At 42.4% G+C, this 23,431-nt stretch overlaps 1 protein-coding gene across 2 annotated transcripts in view; it reads right to left on the bottom strand.

Annotated features, from left to right (window-relative positions):
- Positions 1 to 23,431, bottom strand: part of Cfap206 (cilia and flagella associated protein 206) — a 46,830-nt gene that overhangs the window by 13,378 nt on the left and 10,021 nt on the right. For both annotated transcript variants that reach the window (XM_038348246.1, XM_038348247.1), the window contains exons 7-11: positions 22,376 to 22,584; positions 21,883 to 22,002; positions 19,745 to 19,943; positions 17,462 to 17,602; positions 12,856 to 13,049 (exon numbers count right to left, since the gene is read on the bottom strand). In XM_038348246.1, coding sequence (XP_038204174.1) covers positions 12,856 to 13,049; positions 17,462 to 17,602; positions 19,745 to 19,943; positions 21,883 to 22,002; positions 22,376 to 22,584 — 863 coding nt within the window. The remainder of the gene's footprint in view (positions 1 to 12,855; positions 13,050 to 17,461; positions 17,603 to 19,744; positions 19,944 to 21,882; positions 22,003 to 22,375; positions 22,585 to 23,431) is intronic.

The following is a 23,431-nucleotide window of genomic DNA, read 5'->3' on the forward strand; positions in this document are numbered from 1 at the left end:
GACACTATAGCTTTCTTACAACTTAAATGGCATATAAACATTTTACCTTTTTTACTAGGTACACCTAGATTTCATGTAATGTGCCATATGCATCTAGATAATGTGCATTATGCCCAAAAAGATATGTAACAAACTGCTGTCACTTCAGCTATTTAATTTTTTCATTCACTTTTATTATATACTAAAATTATTTTTATTTTTGGCATGCCCTATTAAAATGCCCATGTAGGAATTTATAAGTCTATTTGGGTGATAAATCAAACAGCCTGACAAAGACACGATGTCTTATCAACGTAGAAACGTCATCTAAAGGATGGCGTAGAACACCTGGGCACCTAAGCTGCTTTTGATTGTGGGTTTTCTTTATTGTGGTTACAGAAAGGTGGCTGATACACATGGGAGCACTGCATGCCGTAAAACAATTAAGCTGTGCGTTGGGGTCTGTTTCTTCCACAAAACCTTAAAGCACCATTTGTTTATATAACTGCATTCACTGGATAAGATAAAGGTTTCATTACACTATAAAATGTAATATCATATATAGTTTTGATATTTTAATAAGGATTTCCTTCCAAAACAGGTTCTAAATAAAATACATTTATTTAAATTTTATCTCATTGTCTAATAGTCATGGGCAACATAAAAAACATTATGTAATTTCTAGAAATGTTTTTTAAGTGTGTCTGTTAAATGGACGTCATGTGTGTGAAAGTGGCTGTGGAGGCAGTAGAGGGCACCGGTCCCCTGGCACTGGAGCTGCGGACCGTCGTGAGCCTATGAAGGTGCTGGAACCCCACAGGGTCCTCCAGCACAGCATCCTGTACTCTCACCCACTGAGCCCTGTCTCGGGCCCCGTTCATCAGGTTTGCTCCTGACTGCTTACTCAAAACCCTCCCTTACTCTAATCTAGTTTTAATGTTTAAAGGATTCAGATGTTTTCAGTACTGGTAAAAACATTTCTCATTACTCTGTATAATTGGATAAAAGAAATCTAGTTTTTAAATTGATAAGCTTATTTTAAATATTTCAAAAAACACCATTGGGGTATATTTTATGTTCAAATACTTATAGGCAAGATGAATAAACTTCTTCCTATTAAGGAAAAGAGTAATCTATTACTCTACTAGGGTACCCTGAGAAATAAAGCAGTAATTTACTTTGTAAGATGCATAAATATTTGAAGTAACTATTACTGTTTGAAGAAATAATTGCCAACAGCCAAATTCAAATAATGATTACTGAAACTTAATAAGGGAGTTTAGTAAAGTTTCTGAATATAAAATTAATACATAATTAAGTTCATTTCCATATTAAGAAAAAAACCAAAATTCAATTATAAAATATAACATTATCTAAAAATAATGACCAAAGCATAAAGTCCTTATAAATAAATTTAACAAAATATTTACAAATCATTTCTAGGAAAAGTTATGACTACATTGAAGCTTGAGGTATAGAGAATTAAGATCATAAGACTGTTCTCTTATATATACACACAAGAAGAATTCAACCAGAATTCCTTTAAGGTTCATAACAGAATTTGATAATGTACATCTTATATGGTATTAAAGAATCAAGTATGGTGAAGATGTTTGGGGACAAAATGACAGAACATACTATTAAGATGACATAAAGTTATCACTAAGATGTCAGTATAGACACTGTTTTAAAACTGAGTAGCTAAGGAAATAGAGTCCCCTAAATAAGCCCGCCTTGACTTAAAGAAACAGTAAATCTGGGCTGGAGAGACGGCTCGGTGGTGCGCAGGACCCACGTGTTGGCTCACAACCTCCTAGAACTCCTGCTCTGGAGGATGGGGGCTTTCCCCTAACTTCTGTGAGCAGCTATCCATGTGTGCAGGTATCCACACAGAGACACACATACACATAAAATATTTCTAAATGTATATATAAATTTAACCTTAAGGTCCACTCCTAGTAACCCACTTCCTCCAGTGAGACTCCACCATCTCAAGTGGCTAACCCTTTCCAGAACCAGCACCACTCTAGTGTTTAGACACATGAGCTGACAGAGTCACGTCACATTCACACCACAAACCAATAGGGAGAAAACTGGACAAAAGCTAGTTATTCCAGAGAAATGCACTGTTTATTACTACATTACATGAACAGGAAAGGGTGGAAAGGCAAAGGAGTAAATATCAACCAATTCTTAAATGCTGAGAGAATAAAGCCTGAGACCAGAGAGGCCTATGAGGCAGCTGTGAAATCTGTCAATGGCTGTTGTCTTGCTGTAGGTGCTGAGGGTCAGGTGCTTACTTATTGCTTTACTGTGGGGATCACTGTCCAGCCCCTCTAGTATGTGCTTTCCAATACAAGGCGGGGTGCGGGGCTGAGGAGGTGTCTCACACATCTGTACTCCTCTTGCAAGTTTGGTTCCCAGCTCCCATGTTGGCTGTCTCACCACCACACAGAATTCCAACCCTGAGGAATCTGAGGACTTGCGGCTCTGTGGGCACCTGCACACATGCGTGTACACACACACACACACACACACAAACACACACACATGCCTGGAAGGATGGTTCAGTGGTTAAGAGCACTAGCTGCCTTTCCAGAGGACCTGGGTTCGATTCCCAGCACCTACATGGCAGCTCATTACACACACACACACACACACACACACACACACACACACACACACAGTTAAAACATCCTCATAAGTTAGTTATTAAAATGACTTTAAAGGCTAGGTTCACAATCAAAAAAATAAATGGTTAGTTTTAATGTGTGATTTTTTTTTATTTGAAAGCCCCCTTTTAAACCAGCATTGAAGTTTTAATTAAAAATGAGCAAGTTGTATCTTTTTTTGTTTTGTTTTGTTTTTCGAGACAGGGTTTCTCTGTGGTTTTGGAGCCTGTCCTGGAACTAGCTCTTGTAGACCAGGCTGGTCTCGAACTCACAGAGATCCGCCTGCCTCTGCCTCCCAAGTGCTGGGATTAAAGGCGTGCGCCACTGCTGCCTGGCGAGCAAGTTGTATCTTTTGTGTAACTTTTTTCTTTTTATCCTTTTTTTACTAGCTGAAGAGAACTGGTAGGGTTTTAAAGGCTTATTTAGCACTATCTGATGAGAACTTATCTCTACTATAGTTTTATAGGAAAGAATAAAATGTCTCTAAAATCACGAAGTTTGAGTAAGACATAATTAACAAAAATAATTACAGGGAAAATATTTGGTGCAACAAGTAAATTCCCCTAGAATATGATTTGGGTTCATGCAATTCCAATTTAAAAACAAGAAAGACTTTGGGGGGGGGGGCTTGACGAATTGAGAAACTTACATGGAGACATTTGAAAATAAAGGCAGACAACAACATATACAGTTTGCATTCTCTGTAGATTTTGTACCTATAGATTCAAACAAATGAGGAACAAAACGACTTGGGAAAATCTGTACGCTGATGTTGTGTGCTATTTCCCCCAAACTGAGACATTTCTCCTTGTAGAGAAATTCTTAAGACTCAGGAAGCTAATGAAACTTACAAGGTTTATGTATTAGCCAGGGTTCTCTAGAGTCACAGAACTTATAGAATAACTGTATCTGTCTGTCTGTCTATCTGTCTGTCTATCTATCTATCTATCTATCTATCTATCTATCTATCTATCTATCTATCTGGGAATTTATTGGAATGACTTACAGGCTGCAATCCAACAATAGCTGGCTGTGAATATAAAGTCCAAGAATCTAATAGTTGCTCAGTCCCCCGAGGCTGGAAGTCTCGGCTGGTCTTCTGTATAAGCTGGAATCCCAAAGTAGACTCCAATGCCAGTGAGGGAACGGATGTGCCGACAGGGCCAGGGCAACAGGCAAAGAACTGCCGAGCTCTCCTTCTTCCATTGTCCTCATTAGACTTCCAGCAGCAGGTGGAAGGTGTGGCCCGGGTTAAAGGTGTGCCTTCCAGCCTCCAGATCTGGATGAAAGGTGTGTGTCATCCTGTCTCAAGATATGGATCCAAAGCCTGTGTCTTTTAGTCTTAAGATCCCTATCACAGGTGTGCCTTCCATCTCTAGATTGTAATTCATTCCAGATATAGTCAAGCTGACAACCAAGAACAGCTATCATAGCTTGGGAAGCCCATAAAGTTAGAAGATTTACAGGACCACCCCCAGATATGATCAAAGCAGAAAATAACTGCTAGGGAGAGGAGACGGCCCAGTGGAGCTACAGTCTGGGCATGCCGCTTTCCTGGGTCATCAACCACGCAGAAATGGATTTTTCGGCAATGCCGCTGCTTTTGCAGTCACTCACGATCCTGTGGGTAAACCCAATACATTCGCAGGTTCAACCAGACAGATGCAGATGGGATCGCTTATTTAGTCTGTTGTCAGTGCCCTACATAGGATAAGCAGACACTTGTTCATGTCTCCCCGAGACAGGTCACAGAACACAAGCAATGCCTGAATACATACTGACACACATGAGTGAGGCGGGAAGGGGTCATAGCATGGCCCCTGTGACGGGTGCGCAGATATGCCATCCAGGTATGCCAATCCTCCTGAGGGAGGAAAACCAGAGACAATCCCAATACGACTACAGTCCCCCAAATGATACGAGAGAGTGTGCGTCCTTACTGTAGTGGCGATTACATGCTCTCTCCTGCAACCAAAGCCAAGCTGTCTCAGAACAGGATTCTGACGTAGCCATTGTCCTCTACAGAGTACGAATCAGCGTGCTTTCTTGATGAACAGCTCCACCCCGTGCCAGTATGAAGAAACACCCGAAGTAGCCGATGGACTAGAAAGCTCACATACTGCAATCACTGAAAGTACCTTGTCTGGGACAGGATGGCAAGGAGGCTGTGGTGGTTGTTACATGGCCTTTAATGTGTGGGTTATGGCATACAACCAAAGCTGAGCTGTCTGGTTAGGAAGAATGTGCCTAGGTAAGGGAGCATTCACAGGGGACAGGATCTATGGCTGTCATCCTCCACGTTAGTCTCTCGACAGTGAGGAAAAGATGACAGCTGCCAGGATGCAAGGTGAGGACAGACAAGTCACAGAAGTGCTAAGAAGCCCTTCCTGGGCTCAAAAAGCTGGGAACTCGTGGGAAGAAATGGACAGAAGGTGCACAGTGTGTGTGTGTGTGTGTGTGTGTGTGTGTGTGTGTGTGTGGCCTGGGAAGGATGGAGGGGGTGGTTGCAGGTGATATAAGACACTTGACCTTTAATACAAAAAAGGAGAAAAATCCATCCATGAGTCAGAATGCAGACGGGGTCTTTAATGTCCCAGTACAATAATCAGAGACCACTTTGCATCTGAATGGCCTGAGCTGAGACAAACCTCTCACAGTTCGGCTTGCAGCGGTATGGGATACGGGAGCAGAGGAGTCTGCCATAGCAGCTGCAAATCTGAATGTGGTGCCGGATACTGTCAACTTGACCTCGAGATCCACGTGCAGGGAGTTTCAGTGAGGACTGTCTCCATTAAGTTGGCCATTTTCTTGGTTATGTTACATGAGATGGGAATCCCCATCTACCTTGGGTGGTACCATTATTCAAGAAGAGAATTCTGAACTGCCTAAGAGTGGAGAAGCCTCCATGAGATGGAACTCACACCTGAAACTGTTACTGGGGCTAAGAACCTGTGGCTAGAACAGATCATTGCCGCTATGGAGAACATATATCATTCTGCTGAACTGACATAGTACTAAAATAATGCCTAGTGATTTAATGCTATATCGATAGATTCAGTGCATCTCCCAACCCTCATCAGAGTTATTTTTGTTGAAGATGGCAATTAAGACTGAGACCCTAATCTGATCAATGTACAGAGAATAAAGCCTGGGGAGTGTTCAGCACTATGTGGTACATCTGTATCCTGTATCTCCATGCAAGGCTCAGGGATCACTGTGCAAGAGCGGGCAGGAGCATGGACGACTACAAGGAAACACTGCTTTCTGGACACAGCAGAGTGGCTGTATACGCCAAGCCACAGCAGTGGTGACAGCACACACAAGACCTCCGAGTTCAGCCAGACAAAAGCCAGCAGGAAGGTGGCAAAGTGACGTCTGTAGCTGAGGAGCTATTGCTGTTTTCTTTAAGGGGATGACCCCAGGGGTGAGTGAGCTAACCCCACTCCAGGGCTGGGCCCACGCCCAAGAGTATCTGGGTAGCACAAACTGGACTCAATGGATTTTAAAGGAGAGAAAGACAACACAAAGTCGGGTGGGTGAGGAGGTAGGGGTTGATCTGGGAAGAACTGGGGAAAGAGAAATGAATATGATCAAAATACAGTGTATAGAATTCTTCAGGAAGTAATGGAAGCATTATTTTAGATGGAGGAGTGGGGGTTTGGAGGGTAGTAACACGGTTAGGAACACTTTTTGCTCTTGTGGAGTTTCAGGCTCGGTTCCTAGCACCCAGTGGTGGCTCACGACCATCCCTAACTTCAGTTCCAGGGCATCTGATGCTTTCTTCTGACCTCTGTGGGCACTGGGCACACACGTGGTACACATGACATGCCAGCAAAACACTCACATATAAGCAAAATAATCTAAACATTTTTTCTTCAAAGGAGTGGAGAAACTAAGCTGAGCCTTTAAGGGGCACACACTAGTTCACTGTGCTTTGCTCTTGATGGTGGAAATCATGTGACGGTTCTCTTAAACCCCTGCTGCTGTGATTTCCCATGATAGACCGCAAGTTTTAGCTGAATAGACCTTTTCTTGCTTAATTGCTTTGTTAGGGCATTTCATCACATTTTATCAAAGCAATGGGAAAGCAAACTAAAACCTGAGCCCTCCCCCCCCCCCGAACTAGCTCACACAAGCCATTAAAGACAACAGATCACTGCCAGCTGAGGGCCTCGTGGGTATCAGAGATGGGAAAGGGGAGGAAGGGCAGGCATTAATGAGGAAGCTGAAAATGAGAGAGGCAGTCTTTGGTGCTCAGTTTCCTGGGCCAAAGAGAACTGTGTTCACGGCTGAGTTAACAAATTGGTTTAGCAGAGACCTCCAAATTGGTGTGGGGCTTCATTGGCCTCGCTGAGCCCCGTGGCTCGATATTTTCTCTACAAAATAAGAGACATGCTGGAAAATTTGAGTTATATAAATTGGGTTCAAAGGATGCCAAGGACTGAGGAGGAGATGGAAAAAGAGATCAGCAACCAAGGGGGTTTGTGTTGGTCACACACAGGCATATGCTGCAAGATTTTTGTCCGGGTGGGTTTCCTAAGGAAAAGCAGACCCCAAAACACTGTGCTAGTGAGGTTTTAAGGCCTGAAAAACATTCATGGAAGACATAAATGGCAATATGGTACAAGGAGAAAATGATTATATTTGTTACAGGAGTGGACCATTATTCCCCTAGACTGTGCTGTGCACATTTCTTCCCTGCAAGGAGTCACACTGAGGTAAAGACTATTTTTTCAGCCCAGGGCTCTGTCTGCAGCCTGTCATGACTGAAGGTCAGTTCTAGAGGCAGGTGTACACAGCTGTCGGGGCCACACAGTACAAGCTGGCCCTCCCAAGACCACTGAGTGTAGAGAGACGTACTGTGGCCCCACTCAGCATCAGTACCCATATGCGAAGGATGGATGGCTCGGGGAAAGTGCCTGGATTATGGAGGCTAGGTGAGGACGTCACTTTTCCGTAACATAGCTTCTTTTGACTTAACCCATCCTCCTCTAAGTAACCGCTGACCCATGCACCTGCAAGCAATCCTAGTTAGTTCATTGGTTCAAGCTGGATTAAGGTAGAATCTGGCTTATTTTCTTTTTGGTATGTTGCTGGTGCTCTATCTGAAGTGAAGAGGAATAGAGGTATTTGTTCACATCTTCCAAGAAAAAGTTACATGAGAGCTGAGTATGCAAAGTTGTTTGTTTGGTTTTTTTGGTTTGTTTTTTTTTTTTTTTTTTTTTTTTTTTTTCCTTGCCATTATTTCCTGAGCAACACAGGATAGCACAATTTACATTGTAATCATCATTTAAAATAATCTAGGGGTGCCGGGTGGTGGTGGTGCACGCCTTTAATCCCAGCACTCGGGAGGCAGAGGCAGACAGATCTCTGTGAGTTCGAGGCCAGCCTGGTCTACAAGAGCTAGTTCCAGGACAGGCTCCAAAGCCACAGAGAAACTTTGTCTTGAAAAACCAAAAAAAAAAAAAAAATCTAGGGGTGATCTCTCTCTCTCTCTCTCTCTCTCTCTCTCTCTCTCTCTCTCTCTCTCTCTCTCTCTTTCTCTCTCGATGCCACCCAATGAAAGAATGGATAAAGACAATGTTGTACATTTACACAACGGAGTATTACTTGGCCATTGAAAAAAAAGACATCATGGAATTTGCAGGCAAATGGATGGCACAAGAAAAACAATCATTCAGAGTGAGGTATTCCACACCAAGAAAGACAAATATAGTTTGTATTCACTTATGAATAGATAGAAGCTGCTAAGTCAATGATAACCAAGCTACAATCTGTAGCGCCACTGAGGTTAGATAAAGACTAGAGGGTGCAGAGAAATCTCGTTAGGAAAAGGAAGTAGAACAGATAATGATCTGCGGGAGCCCACGTGTGCGAAGTTCCCATCTGGAGTCATTTGTAACTTAAAGTCATTTGAGTTCAAGCTTGCCTGCTCTACTTTTTCTTATAACCTTGGGGCTATGACAGTCTTCTGATTTAGCTCGTGAGAAAAGAACACTCTATCTGGTAGACAGTGTACTGCTGATGACAAACCTCAGGAACATCAAAATAGAAAATAAGGCTGCTTCCGGGCAGCAAGCACATGTTGGAGAGGAGACTGCTCACTCAATGACAGGAATGGTCTTGTGGTTAGATACTGACTGACCACCTGTGCTATGCTTTGTTCTGCTTAAATAAACTCGGGGCTGCTTTGGCATGGCCAGACAGACCTCCCTATTCTATCCTGTCTTCTGTTTCTTCTGACTTTTCTTTGGCCTCAAGGATCCTCTATCTGTGGACCCTAGCTGACCTTTTAGGCTCCTCCAGTGAACCTTTGCAGAGGTGGGGGGAGGCTGGAACAGAAACAAGTGGGGAGGGAATGGAAGAGGGGGATGAGGGAGGGAATATGGGGAGAGACAGCTAAAATCAAGGGCTGTTTGAGGGGCAATATGTAAACCTAACATAGTAGAAGCTCCCTAAAATCTATACATATATAAAGGTGATCTAAATGAAATCAACAAATAATGGGGAAACAAAGTCCCAACTGTCTGTCTCTCCACCTCCACCAAATGAAGCTTCCAGTACCAGAACTGGGTTACATCTAACTAAGTTGTTAGGCAAAGGGGTCCCATAGAAATTCCCAAACAACCCAGGCCGTTGCCAAGACTATAGGTTGCTCTCCGGAAATGGAGCATGACATCATTGCTGAGACAGCACCCACACAATGGATTGAATATGGAGAAGTTGAGCTGGTGCCCACATAGAGCATTCATTCCTACATTCTAGTGTCTTTGGTAGAGGAGGATATCCTCCAGACAGCCAAAGGAGAAATATAAATGCTAACCCAGACACAGACCCTTTGATCTACAGTGGTGTCCTGGCTGCAAGATTTGCTAGTGCAATCCTGGCACAAAGTTTGTGGGAGTTCTGAACCAATACCTGATTGGATCTAAGGCCACTCACTGAGATGGAACCCATACCCAACACTGCTTGGGCGATCAAGAAACAAAAACTAGATAGGCCTGGGAACTAGGGTAAAAACAAATACTATTGCTCTTAAAAATGAAGCAATCAAATGACTCCTAATGACATTCTGCTATATACATAGATCAGTGCCTTTCTTATCAGAGAGGCTTCTGCCTGCAGCAGATACAGAGACCCATGGCCAGACATTATGCAGAAAGTAAGAAACCTTGGGATACCCAACCCGTTTGTCTCCATTACATTCCACCCCACATGCTCCACCCCGGGCTCACGGAACCCTATGGAGCTGAAGGTAGAAAATAAGAGCCCTCTAAATCAACAGGATCAACATGCAGAAGAACTCTGATTGGTTTAATAAAAGGCTGAATGACCAAATGGCTAGGCAGGATTTCCAAGCACAGAGGACACTGGGAAGAAGGAGGGTAGAGATGCCAGGATGCAGAGCAAGCAGCATGGGCATCTTTAAGTAAAGGTAACCGAGCCACACAAAAGAACATAGATTAAATGATATAGATTAATTTAAGTTCTAAGTGCTAGTTAGAAACAAGCCTAAGCTATTAACCAAGCTTTCATAATTAGTAATAAGTCTCTATGTTGTCTTTTGTGAGCTGGTAGCCTGAAGAAAAATTTTCCTACAGAGACAGCATGCACAGGGCCTGCATGGGTCTGCACCGGGTCCTCTTTGTATATTTTATGGCTTCCAGTTTAGTGTTTGTATGAGATTCCTGAGTGTGCGAATGAGTAGTTCTCTGAATCTTGTGCCTTTTCTTGGGCTCTTTTCCTTCCTTTTGTCTTACCCAACTCCAATGTGTTAGGTTTGTTTTACCTGTTGATTTGGATGGGAGGAGAGGTGAAGACAGGTGGATGGGAAGCGTTGGGGGAAGATAAACCATAATCAGAGGATATTGTGTGAAAACATCTATTTTCAATAAAAGAAAAAAAAGATGTCAGCTGAGGATTCCAGACAGACCCAAAAGGGCTTGCTGAGTTTAGGAGGCAGGATTGAGCTCAGGCAACTCAACTAAATGTGTACAGGTTTGATTTTTCAACAATACTTCAATACAGCTGTGAAAACTGGTAAAAAGCACACTATAAAATATTAAATATCAATCAGAAGTGACAGAGATATGCACCTGCAAATATTCTCCCTTCCACCAGTCCCCCTGACTGGTTTCTCTCCACCCACCAGGTCCTGCTCACTATCTCCTGCAGCCGCTTATGAAATAACCACTCTGAGACTTAATATTACATAATCTTTGGTCTATTAGCTCAGGTTTCCTATTAACTAACTCTTAAATCTTAAATTAACCCATTTCTATTACTCTCTATTTTACCCCGAGGCTCTTGCTCCTTGGGCGGCTACATGACATCTGCCTGACTCAGCCTTCTTTCCTCCCCTATGGCTCCTTGGGTTTCCCATCTTGATATATTCTGCCCCACCACAGGCCAAAGTGGCCTGTTTAATAACCAATGGTAATAAAACATATTCACAGCACACAGAGGGGAATCCCACATCAGAGATATATCTAATAAACACCTCTAAGTTAAAAAATAAATGCAAATAATCATATAAAATACACACACATGTGTGTGTGCGTGTGTGTATATATATGAGACAGAGTTTCCCCTTACAGCTAATCTACTCAGTTTACAAGAAATAAATTTTTACTTTGTCAAGTGATTACTAAATTATTTTTCCTAATAAAAAGTATTCCTTTTGCCGGGCGGTGGTGGCGCACGCCTTTAATCCCAGCACTCGGGAGGCAGAGGCAGGCGGATCTCTGAGTTCGAGGCCAGCCTGGTCTACAAGAGCTAGTTCCGGGACAGGCTCTAGAAACTACAGGGAAACCCTGTCTCGAAAAACAAAACAAAAAAAAAGTATTCCTTTTATTTTTGAGATATAATTACATCATTATCCCTTTCCACCCTGAACCCCTCCCATGTACTCCTCCTTGCTCTTTTTCAAATTCATGGCCTCTTCCTCATTAAATTTGTTACCTATGAATTCCTAAATACACAAAAGCACACCCTTCAAAAACTGTGCCTTTGGTTGTCAGGCTTTGATAGCAGACACCTTTACCTGGTAAGCCATCTCACCAGCCCAAATATTTTTGCCTGTTGTGCCTGCATGTATGTCTATGTATGTATACTTGATGCCTGCAGAAGCCAAAAAAGGTTCTGGATCCCCTGGAGCGGAAGTTCTAGATGGATGTGAAATATCATAGGGGTGCTGGGAACCAAACCCAATTTCTCTGAAAGTGTAGTCAGTGCTCTTAACCACTGAGCCGTCGTCTCTGTCCCTTGCATCCATTTTTAATTCAGACATATAATTGTGTTTAGTGGTTTGTTTAAGGTGATGTCACACTGCATAGCCTGACTAACCTGGAACTCAGCAGGCAAATCAGGCTGACTTCAACTCATGGAGATCTATCTGCCTGCCTCTGCCTTGTGAGGGTCAGGATTAAAGATGTGTGCCACCACGACTAACTTTAATTCTTGTCTTAATGAGATCAAAAGCCCCACAAGGGAACCTTGATTTCCTGGGTATCACATGATGGCTCTGCTCAGGCTCCCCATGACCTCTGATAATACTTCTTCCCTACCTTTTAATTCTTTAATTGGCAGAGAAAATGATCTCACTCTTGCACCCTTATGAGACTGACGCGCTACCTACTGCGCTAACGAGGCACCTCTTGCACCCTTAAGTGGTATCAAGTGGGTGAAAGCCAGAGGGCCTGCGTTCCAGTTCCCAGACTTACATAAAAGGTGGGCAAGGCCATACTGCCATAACCCCAACATGTGGGGCAGAGACCGGTAGATGGCCGGAGCTTAGTAGTGGCCAGTAAGCCTTGCTGGAACAGTGAACTTTGGTTCAAAGAACCACTGTCTCAAAAGCAAGGTCAATCATGAGAGAGGAAGACCTGATTCCATCTCCTGCTTCTGCATGTACATGCAACACACATGTGGGTGTCCCAAACACACCCCAAAGATCAACAGAACAGACATGGGCATGCAGCACACATGTGGGTGTACCCCAAACACCCCAAAGATAAACAGAACAAACATGTATATGCAGCATGCACGTGGGCACCCAACCCCCACACACCCCAAACATCAACAGGAAAAACAAAAAGATGCTGAACTTCCCTGTCAGAAGAAATACACAAACAATACTGAGACACCGCTTTAATTGAGTCCGAAATTACAAGCCCAGGTAGCTGCAAGTGTTTACCACGTTTACCTGAGAGTATGGTATGAGAGTTTCAAACTGTTGATGAAGCTCGAGTAGCTGAATTAGCTCTGCATTCTTTTTGGCTTTTTCTTTAATCAGGTTAATGTAATGTTCAGGATTTTCTGCGAACGAATACGCAGCATCTCTGCTGTTGAAAGTGTAGTATTTTTCTTTATATTTCAAAATTCCAATGGTTGGATTTCCTGTGAAAATTAAGAACAGCAACCTGACTAGGCATCTTTTTGTGATAAGCCATAGGACCAATGTTGCTGTGGTTTTGGATTGTTTCGGTGGTGTTGGCAATTCACCCAGAGCCTTCCAAATGCTAACCAATACTCTACCACTGAGCTACACGTCCATCCCACATGCTCCATTTTAACATGTCACTTCCATCCTTGTTTTGTTAAAATGTTATTAAATGAGAAATATGTAAGTTCATATTAAAGTATATACTTTATTTTTAAGGTTAATATATATATATATATATATATTTTAAAAGATTTATTTATTACATATACAGTGTTCTGCTTGCATGTATACTTGCAGGCCAGATGAGAGCACCAGATCTCATTACAGATGGCTGTGAGCCACCATGTGGCTGCTGGGAATTGAACTCAGGACCTCTGGAAGAGCAGCCAGTGCTCTTAACCTCTGAGCCATCTCTCCAGCCCCAGTTAAAATATATTTTATGACCAGGCAGTGGTAGTGTATACCTTTAATCCCAGCACTCAGGAGGCAGGGGCAGGTGGATTTTTGTGAGTTAGAGGCCAGCCTGGTCTACAGAGTGAGTTCCAGGACAGCCAGGGCTGTCTCAAAAAAAAAAGTATATGTGTCTGGAGAGATGGCAGAGAAGTAAAATTAAAAAGAACTCTTGCACAGACTCAAATTAGGCTCCCAGCACCTTCATCTATAGGCTCGTGATCTCCCGTAACGCCAGTCCTCAGAGATTCCGTGCCTTCTGGCCTCCACAGTCCCTGCACTCACATGTACATAGCACCAGATGGACATGTGCATATACACATGATTTAAAAATAAAATAAATTAGGGCATGGAGAGACGGCTTGGTCCTGAGTTTGGTGCACAGCATCCTTTCAGAGGACTCATGACTGTCACTCCAGATCCTCTCCTCAGCACCAAAGGTGCCACACACATGCTGCCTTTGCTTACACGGCAAAACACACACGTACAAATAAAAAACACAAATAACTCTTTAAAAACTGAGTTTTATATAACAACCTTCCTATACAGATGAAATATGTGTAAAAAATCTTATGAAAACCATTTAGTCTGTTTGACAAAATTTATAAACCTACTTAAATTAATCTGATTACTAAAGTGTAGAAAACATGAGGTCCTTCGGCTCACAGACAATCACTAGGGAAACCAGAAATGTTAAACACAAAGGGCTGCCTCTTCAATAGGGGACATGTACCCCTGTTTCCACTCAGAAGGCTGGGAATGGACATAGTTACTAGCCTGGTGATCTGTGCTGTCTGTAGGGCCAAGACACATCTGAATCCCCAGACTGTGATGTTTCTCCAAAACCCTTCCTCTCTAGACCTGTATCCTGAGCACTGCTTCTCAGTCAACAGAATCCACCTTTATGGAAGTGGTCACAAGCACTTTGCAAAAGAGTTCCAATGTAGTCACAGCTTTAGCTTTACTGGTGATAGTTTCCTGGTGATAACTGTCACCAGGAAACTTTCTTCCAAAGTGTACTATACTTCAATATGTCAAAGATAAACTGTCCCATGTCAGACACTAGAAGTTTGAACCCAAACTGGCCACCGAGTCGCGATGAATTGGATTTCCTTGTCTCACATGCATGGTGACCTGCTGGCCCTGGTGTTTGCAGAGAGCCCACACTAAAGCAGTGGTGTGTGTATACAAGAGAGAGTGTGTGTGGTGTATGTGCATACATATGTGGAGATGTGTACGGGGCTAGTGGAGACAAGAAGACATCTGGCTGAGTGTGGTGGTGCACACCTTTAATAATAGAACCCAGAAGGCAAGGCAGGATTTCTGTGAGTTTGAGGCCATCATAGTCTACATAGTGAGTTCCAGGACTGCCAGAACTAAATAGAAAGACCTTGTTTCCAAAGAAGAAGAAAAAGAGGAGGAAGAGGAGGAAGAGAAGGAGGAGAAGGAGGAGGGAACATCTGGGGTCCTTCTCTATCATTCTCCACCCAATATTCCTCTGAGACAAGTTCTCTCATTAAATCTGGAGTTGGGCTGGCAGACTACAAGCCCCAGCTATCTGTTTCTGTGCCCTGGCTGGCTCCGTGCCAAGGTTATAGGACTGTGTACAGTCACAGTCAAAGCTAGCTTTTTAATGTGGATTCTAGGAATTTGAACTTAGGTCTTTCACTGCTGCTCAGCTTACCCACTAGCCATGTCCTCAGCCCCCAGCTCTTCTTACCCACTAGGCCAGGTCCTCAGGACCTAGTATACTGTTTCCAAAATTGCTCTATAAGAACTACAAAAGTATGGCATCTGTTCCTCAGTGTAGATTTGTATATTTTCCTCTATAAAAAGACTATGGATTATTACATATCCAAATGCCATGTGGAAAGTATACAGGAAATGGTCTTATTTACTTTCTCATTTACTTTTCCAACAAATGGTTGTTGACCCTCTTCTTGGAAAAGAGAGATACAGTAGAAAAACAAGTACCTACTCACAACAAATCACAAATATATCAAAGGTCAAAGAATGACCTGTGATATGGGAATAACTAACTGAAAAATAAAGCAAGCAAGAAAATTAAATGCATAATAAAACAAAAGAGTAGGAGATTGGTATTTTAAAAAATGGTAATGATGGAAGGCTTAGTAAAATGAACGAATAGAGAATGAGTTGGGGTAGAGTGATCGAGAGAAAGACATGAAGTCATCTGGGAAGGACAAATGTGACAGCACGGTGAGCCAGTATCGCACTGGGTGTCAGCCATATTGTCTGCATTCCCAAACAGTAAAAGACATTCCACCAAGTAAAAGACATTCACCTCTGAGTGAGCAGCTGCTGGCGCCTAGGCAATGGTGCAGTAAGCAGAGATAACACAGCAAGAGGAGGCAAAAGGACCAGCACTGATGTATTCAGGGAGGACTCTGAGACACATAGCCTGACAGCCCTCTACATTCCTGTTTCTCTTTATTACTAACACAGCTGGTAGATTGTCTGTCTCTACCTCACTGCCATGTTTCTAGTGTGTTTGTTCCTCACAACAACATAAAGTATAAGCTACTTTATTCTCTCTACCATGCAAGCATAGAATTCCAGAAATTCTGTGACAAAAACAATGGCCAACTATAAAACAGAAAAATAAGAAAGAGATCAAGAAAAAGGATGAGGTTAATGGAACAAAGTAAATATTGGGCAGTTCTTTCCAATTGCTTGTGCTGTAGTCTGTCCTGGTTTGTTTTCTGTTGCTATGATACAACACGGGCTGGTACCAGCTCGGGGAAGGAAATGGTTCATTTCAGTTTACAAGCTCACAAGTCCATCACTGAAGGAAGCAAGGTAGGAACTCAAGCAGGAATCTAGAGGCAGGAACTGAAGCAAAGAGCCATGGAGGAACCCTGCTTGCTGGCATGCTCTCTATGACTTCTGCTGCTGCCTCTCTTACAGACCCCAAGCCTAGAAATGCTACTGTCCACAGTTGGTCGGGCCCTCCTATGTTAGTTAGGAGGCCTCTCAGACATGTCCCGAGGCCAACATGACGGAGGCAATTCTTTCATTGAGGGTTCCTCTTCCTACACATGTGGAAAACTAGAGCAAACTATAACACAGCCCTAGTGGCTTTTTGTCATTCTCACCTCACACAACACTTTTTGAATAATAATGAAATGCCTCTATATTGAATTTACTATTTATTTTGGAAATATAATTTCATGTTTTATATATATACATATATATATACACATATATATACATGGAGGGTAGCTGCAAAGAGATCAAGAACATTTTTAAGTGAACACATTAGTTAAATAAGTATACCTTTTTCAGTTAACTCTTCTAAAGACATGCTTTTTAGCACCGCTAAACCATGTTTCTGGACTCCTGCAGTACACATGAATCATCCCCTTTTCAAGGCACTGCAGAAACCGTGTTACATACATACATAAATACATACAGTTCTTTGCTATAAAATGTGAAATGTGAAATGATCCAAAATCAGAAACAATTTGAATTCTTTCATGATGCTACAAGCAGGAAATTAACATGGTAAATCACAGTAAAAATCTGGGTACACTAAAATCAGTGTACACTCTCAGTATACAATGTCTGTGGAACATGATTGGTTTTTGTTTTTAAATGTGGGTTCCATCCCCTAATACATGTCCTTTTCCAAATCCACAATTAGAGATCCTTTTGGCCTGAATTATTTTAGGTCAGGGACAGTCAACCGGTTACACCTCTCACCACCCATTTCTTACAACCTCTGCTGAATCCACCAGATTATACTGGAGGCTCCGTGGGTGAGGAAACCGGACCATCTCCACAACTCCTGCCTGCTTCCCCATCTGTCTCACAGGACAACCAGGCTGATACAGTAAGTACTCGGTACGGGACCGACATCAATCACGAAGGCAGACCGTTACCTCCAACAACGCACCTGGGAGAAGAAGACCGCCTGTTGCACCAAACGTGTAGCCACAAAACCCACGGTACTGAATTACCAGTTTATCAAAATTTGCTGTTGTTTCTGGAAAAAGCCAATCCAGTTTTATGAAATCTGGCACGTGTACTCTTTCGTCTAAAATGAAAGAGAACAGGAAATGGCTTATATCCCTTGAGAAGATGCAATCTCCTAAATGAATCAGCAGAAGGTCATTCTACACATTTCTATCATCTACACTGTTTCTGATGGACAAATTCCCCTTGGTCCCACTCATCGCGGTGGCATTCCTGTAAACAAGCATGGATGCCCCAGTGACTGTCCGCATCTGAGTCAGGAACTCGCTAGAGCGAATGTGGAAGCAGAACTTGGGCCTTTCAGAAAGAGCTGCTTTGCAGCTGAGGGAAAGCAGACCAAAGCTCTTCGTCAGGGTATGCAATGTTTCCTGCTGCCACACAGTATATCACCCAAGGAGATGAGCAGCAAGAACTGTTATGTGACCAAGAGGATCTTCTTCTTTCAAGACACCACTTTGAATAGTCCTTATATAACTAGACTGTGTCTCAAAATGGTAGAGAAAATCCCCAACAGGAAGAAGATGTCTTTTACTAGCTTGACTTTGATGAAAGGGTATACAAATTTTGTTCTTTAGACTTTTTTTCTTAACTAGTTACTTTTATGCTGCATGCATATGTGAGTGCCTACACATGTATGGATGTGCACCGCATGCATGCCTGCTGCTCCAGAGACAGAAAAAGGTGCAGGGGTCCCCTGGTGCCACAGACGCAGGCCGTTACTTGGGTCCTCTGCAAGAGCACTGAGTGCTCAACCTCTGAGCGTCTCTCCTGCCTGTTCTCTTGACTTTACAGACAGCTCGTCACACCAGCTGCTTTACCTAAGTGGACAACTAAAATGAAAAATTAGATACAAATGATATCTTCATGAAAAACTATTTTCCAGATTCCTGACTTTTACAATCGCACATATAGTTCTAATATGTCCGATTCCAGACCTAAACAGCCAACGTCCTGTTTGTCCTGACCTTGTATCTACAACTAACAGTAGGTCTAACTTGGAAAAAAAAATAAATGTTTTATCCTGATATGCCTAAGATCTCTAGGAATGATGAGCAGGTAAAAATTAAATTCTTTTAGAAAAATATTGGTTCTCCCAATTCATTGGAGAATTACCTGATCAAATCCTCTAAAGAAGAAAAAGTTCTTACTCCAGTAGGAAATGACATCTCTAAATCTAAGAAGTTGCAGCTTAGCTGAACACCCTCCAGTGAACTTACTTCAACTTTTAAATTGAAGTAAATTAAATTCAACTTTTAAATTCCGTTTTATATCTGCTTAGACGTGCTGTTGTAACAAAGTCACATAAGTAATAAAACAGGTACTAGAGGATTTTAGGGTATCCTGGTATTCATCTTTCAGGTTTTATGTTTTCTAATAATTTAAGAAAGGGAGTCACTGTGATATTCTTATTTTCTACTTTTACCAAAGTAGAATTTGAAAGAGAAATTAGTAAATTATCTAATTTCATTTTTCTGCAAAAAAGTGAGTATTAAGTTCTAACCCCTACTTCAACACTTCTCGTGAATTTTAGATTGTCTTTAACTAAAATAGAAAATGTAAAAAATTGATGAAATGATAGAAGTTTGACTAGTAATTGGCAATAATGTCAACCTTTCTATAAGAATAAATGTGTCTTTTAAAGGGCCTAAAATTAACTCAATTAATTTTATAAGAATAAAATGAATTGGTTCATAAATCTCAACTTGATACTAGATGTGTAGCAAATAACATTCTCTATATGGAGCTTTATCTGCAACAATTATGGCAAAAATGTTTCTCAGTATGCAACTGCAAAGCCAGTACTTCAGAAATGCAAATGCATAAACACACGGAGCCAAGGCACGAAGGGCTACAATAAGATGCATTTTCTGGACAGCAAGATATTCAGTTTCCATATCTATATTTTTCACATTTTTTGAGATAGGGTCTCTTGTAGCGCAGGCTGGCCTTGAACTTACTGTGTAGCCTAGGCTGGACTTGAACTCCTGATCCTCCTGCCTCTACCACCTACACACTAGAAACTAACTGTGTGTGTCACAATGTCTGTTTTTTTCGTATCTTCTATAATGAGCACCAGTCTTCCACGATTATGATGTTTAGGGTTTTATCAGGAAGCTATAGAGTAAAAGTTTTAAAGCAAAAAGAGTGACTTGAAGCTAACAGCAACTTTAAAGAGGAGGAGATAATGGTTAGTGTGCCTTACCTATGTGCTCCTTTATTCTAAAGACGTCAGTTTTCACAGTGACATCATCCAGAAGACCCTGGATCACCTTCTCGGGAAAGAGAAGCTCATGAGTGCCCAGGAACAGCTCCAGGTTAGTGGTCAGATTGCTGAGGACACTAATCAACACCGTCTCATCCTGGAAGCTCATCCACAGGCTTGCCAGTGCAATGAATATAGGCTAGAGAGAGAAACACTGAAAACGTAACTGCACGGCGGAGTCATCACTGTATTCGGAAAACTAAATATGAGTCAGAAAAAATCATTTTTTATAAAGTCAAAATTTTATATGAAACTAGAGAAGGCTTCTGAGTCAAGAGGAGGGAAACCTGTGTTTCTTTCAAAGTTTTTCATTTGCCATAGCTGTTATAAAGGTATTTACTCAGAAAGTAAGCAGCACAAATGACTCATTATAGTTGATTTATGTGGCCCAATGACGAATCCAAAGAACCAGGAGCACATACATGTGCATCTCACACACATCAAGGGAGCAGGGAAATACAATTGTTATTCACGGTAAAGGTTAGCAAATGACTTATCAAACAAACAGAAAATCAACCAGGCCTCACATAAGTTTGATTTTAAAGGCAATGTTGACAGTGACTGCAGAAAGTTATCAAAGTCTCAAATGTCTATACCCATGGGAACGCACGCACACTTTGCCACTCCCTGTTCAGAGCAGGGCTGCAGTGTTCTATAGTGTGGTGCTGTTATCCAGAGAGCCGATGCACAGTGAATAAAGGGTTACCTTCCTTTCAGCTAAGATGTAAGCTATCAGCTCTGTGCCAGATACATGAGCACAGTCTCCCTCCCTCCCTATCTATCTCTCTCTGCCTCCCTCTTTCTCTTTGCCTTCTCCCCTCCCTCTCTCCCTACTCCTGTCTGCGGGGCAGTGTGCAGAGGCCAGGGGTTGGTGGTGGGTATCTTCCCCAATCTCTCTCTGTCCTATTTATCAGAATCGCTCGCTGAACCTGGAGCTCACTGATTGGCCAGAAACCCTCCTGGCTCTGTCTACCCAGCACCACACCTGGCTTGTTCACAGTGGTACCGGGGATCTGAACTCAGGTGCTTGTGTGGCTGCACCAATTAAGCTACCATCTCAGCTCTATAAGCACACTTTCAATGTTACAATGGACTGCTTCTGTTGCCATAGATATTATGGTCATTATTACCAGAGAGTATCATTTCCTTCAGTAACAACTGCCCTCATCAAACAAACAGCAGGCTATTACTAAGACATAATCATTAAGAACAGGACCATCTTGTATAAAACTACTACATTGTATACGATATTATCCTAATGGAATACAATTATAAGGAATTTTGAACTGATTTATAGGACTCAAAAGGATGTTCAGCCTAAAGAAATTACACCTGCCATGGTGGCCACACGCCTGTATTCCGGCACCCGGGATGTGGGCACAGGAGGATCCACAGTAGAGGACAGCATGGGGTATCTACTGAGCTACAGAGTGGGGTACTGACTCAGAAAACAAGCAACAGCAAAACCCAAAGGCTAGGAATTAGCTCAGCACTAGAGTGCGTGCCTCTTTGTGCACAGCTGGGTTTGATCGCAGGGGAGTAGTTTAGGCAGGTGAGATGACTCAGTGGGTCAACGCGCTCACAAGCCTGACAACCCAAGTGTGGTTCCAGGATCCCACTAAGAAAGTAGAGACCCTCTCTGCCCTCCACATGTGGCATGCCCCTTTGCCATCATAAATAAAATTTAAAAAAAAATACATTCAAAAAAGTCAAAGTGCCAGGCTGTGGTGATGCACGCCTTTAATCCCAGCACTTGGGAGGCAAAAGCAGGTGGGTCTACAAGAGCTAGTTCCAGGACAGGCTCCAAAGCTACAGAGAAACCCTGTCTTGAAAAACCAAACCAAACCAAACAAAACCAAACCAAACCAAACCAAACCAAACAAAACAAAACAAAACAAAAAGCCAAAGTTCCTGAGGGTGGTGGTGCACACCCGTCATCCCAGCACCCAGGGACAGAGGTGGGTGGATAGTTGTGAATTTGAAGCCAACATGGTCCACATAGCAAGTTCCAGGTCAGTTAGGGCTGCTCTGAGAGCCTGTCTCAACAAACAGTGTCAAAGAGGATGGCAGCTACTTACAAAGACTTGTGATGTTGGGACAGCTGTCTTTGATTTTACTATCATTTTTAATTGTTCCAGTTGAGCTGCTAATTGTTTTATCATCATTTCCACTTCTTGAGCACAAGTAATCACATCCGACTGTGAAGACAGCATACTGTATTAATATTTTATCATTTCACTATAAATGCCACGTGTTAAGCCTTATCTGCTCCCAACCACGACAGTGACGTTGTGAGAGCCACTCCCTGTCAGTGTGTAAAACACATGCTCTGAATTAAAAGTGTTGCAAACACACATATCACTATTTAATTATACCATGTTTCTAATCATACTATCAAGTGCTAAAGAGAATTCTTCCAAGTAAGTTCCACTAAGATCAATCCTAACTTGGCTGTTTCTATTTTAATCACCAAGGCAATGAACCTTCCTAAGGTCACCTCCCTCGTGAGTCACCTCGTTCTCAAGCGACTGCGTTATATGGAAAATGACAGACTTTGTGACAGTAACTCACCAAAACAGTCTGAAGGAAGATCTCGTACTGTCGAATGTTGTACAGCGCTTCCTTTAACATATACGGCTCAAGCTCTTTGGCCATGAGCGGGTTCTTCATTACTTTCTCAAGGATGGCTGTGTAGCGAAAGGCCTGTTCCTGAGCAATCTGAAGCTGGGAGTCGATATGCTGTGTGGTGGCTGGGATTGCTTCATGGAGAATGGCTGGCACTGTTTGTCAGGGTGTGAGAGAAGAGGCACGAGGGAGTGGGGGAAGAATCAAGGAAAAGGAGATCAGAAAGTAATTGCATTTTAAAGACTAAAGTGAGTCAGATTTTCCTTATCAGATTGATAATAATGAGGCAGATTTTTCATGGTCCCACCCCATACAGAAAAGAACCTGTCAAAACAAAAACCAGTGTCAGAATAATGAGAGAAAGTAGAATCAGGTCCACTTTTCTCACTAAAATCTAGAAAATTCAGGTAAATTGTGGTGCCATGTATTAGCCATGCTCCTTTAGAAAAATAACATTTAAAATGTAAGTATGAGCCTTATCTGTACTCTGGATATAAAGAAGTCTAGCAATAAAAGACACTCTCTGACTGGTGGGAAGTTGATTTTTTGGAATTTTGATGTTTATTTACTGTGTAGGAGCATTCTGTCTATATACATCTGAGCAGCATGGCCACGGGGGCCAGAAGCAGGTGCCATATCCCATGGAAATGGAGTTGCTATGTCATGGAATGGTTCTGAGCCACCATACGGTTGCTGGAACCAAACCCTGGTCCTCTGAAAGAGCAGAAGACACTGAGTCAACTCCCCAGCCCCAGAATTTGATAGTGTACAACAAGTCTTAAAATAAAAAATAAACAACAATAATACCCTCATTGGGTTAGGGGTATAACTCAGTAATCTCTAGCTCACAAACACAGCGAGGAAGGGGGCAGGCAGGGTGGCTGGCTGGCTTCCCCTGGTGCTAGCTAGACCAGGGATCTGTGATTAGGTAAAGATGGGAAAGCCTTATCAATGGAACTGCAAAAGTCTAAATTCATATGAAATTCCTTCTACCATTAGATC

This window comes from Arvicola amphibius, chromosome 11 (genome assembly GCF_903992535.2).
Source record: "Arvicola amphibius chromosome 11, mArvAmp1.2, whole genome shotgun sequence".
Taxonomy (NCBI): Eukaryota; Metazoa; Chordata; class Mammalia; order Rodentia; family Cricetidae; genus Arvicola; species Arvicola amphibius.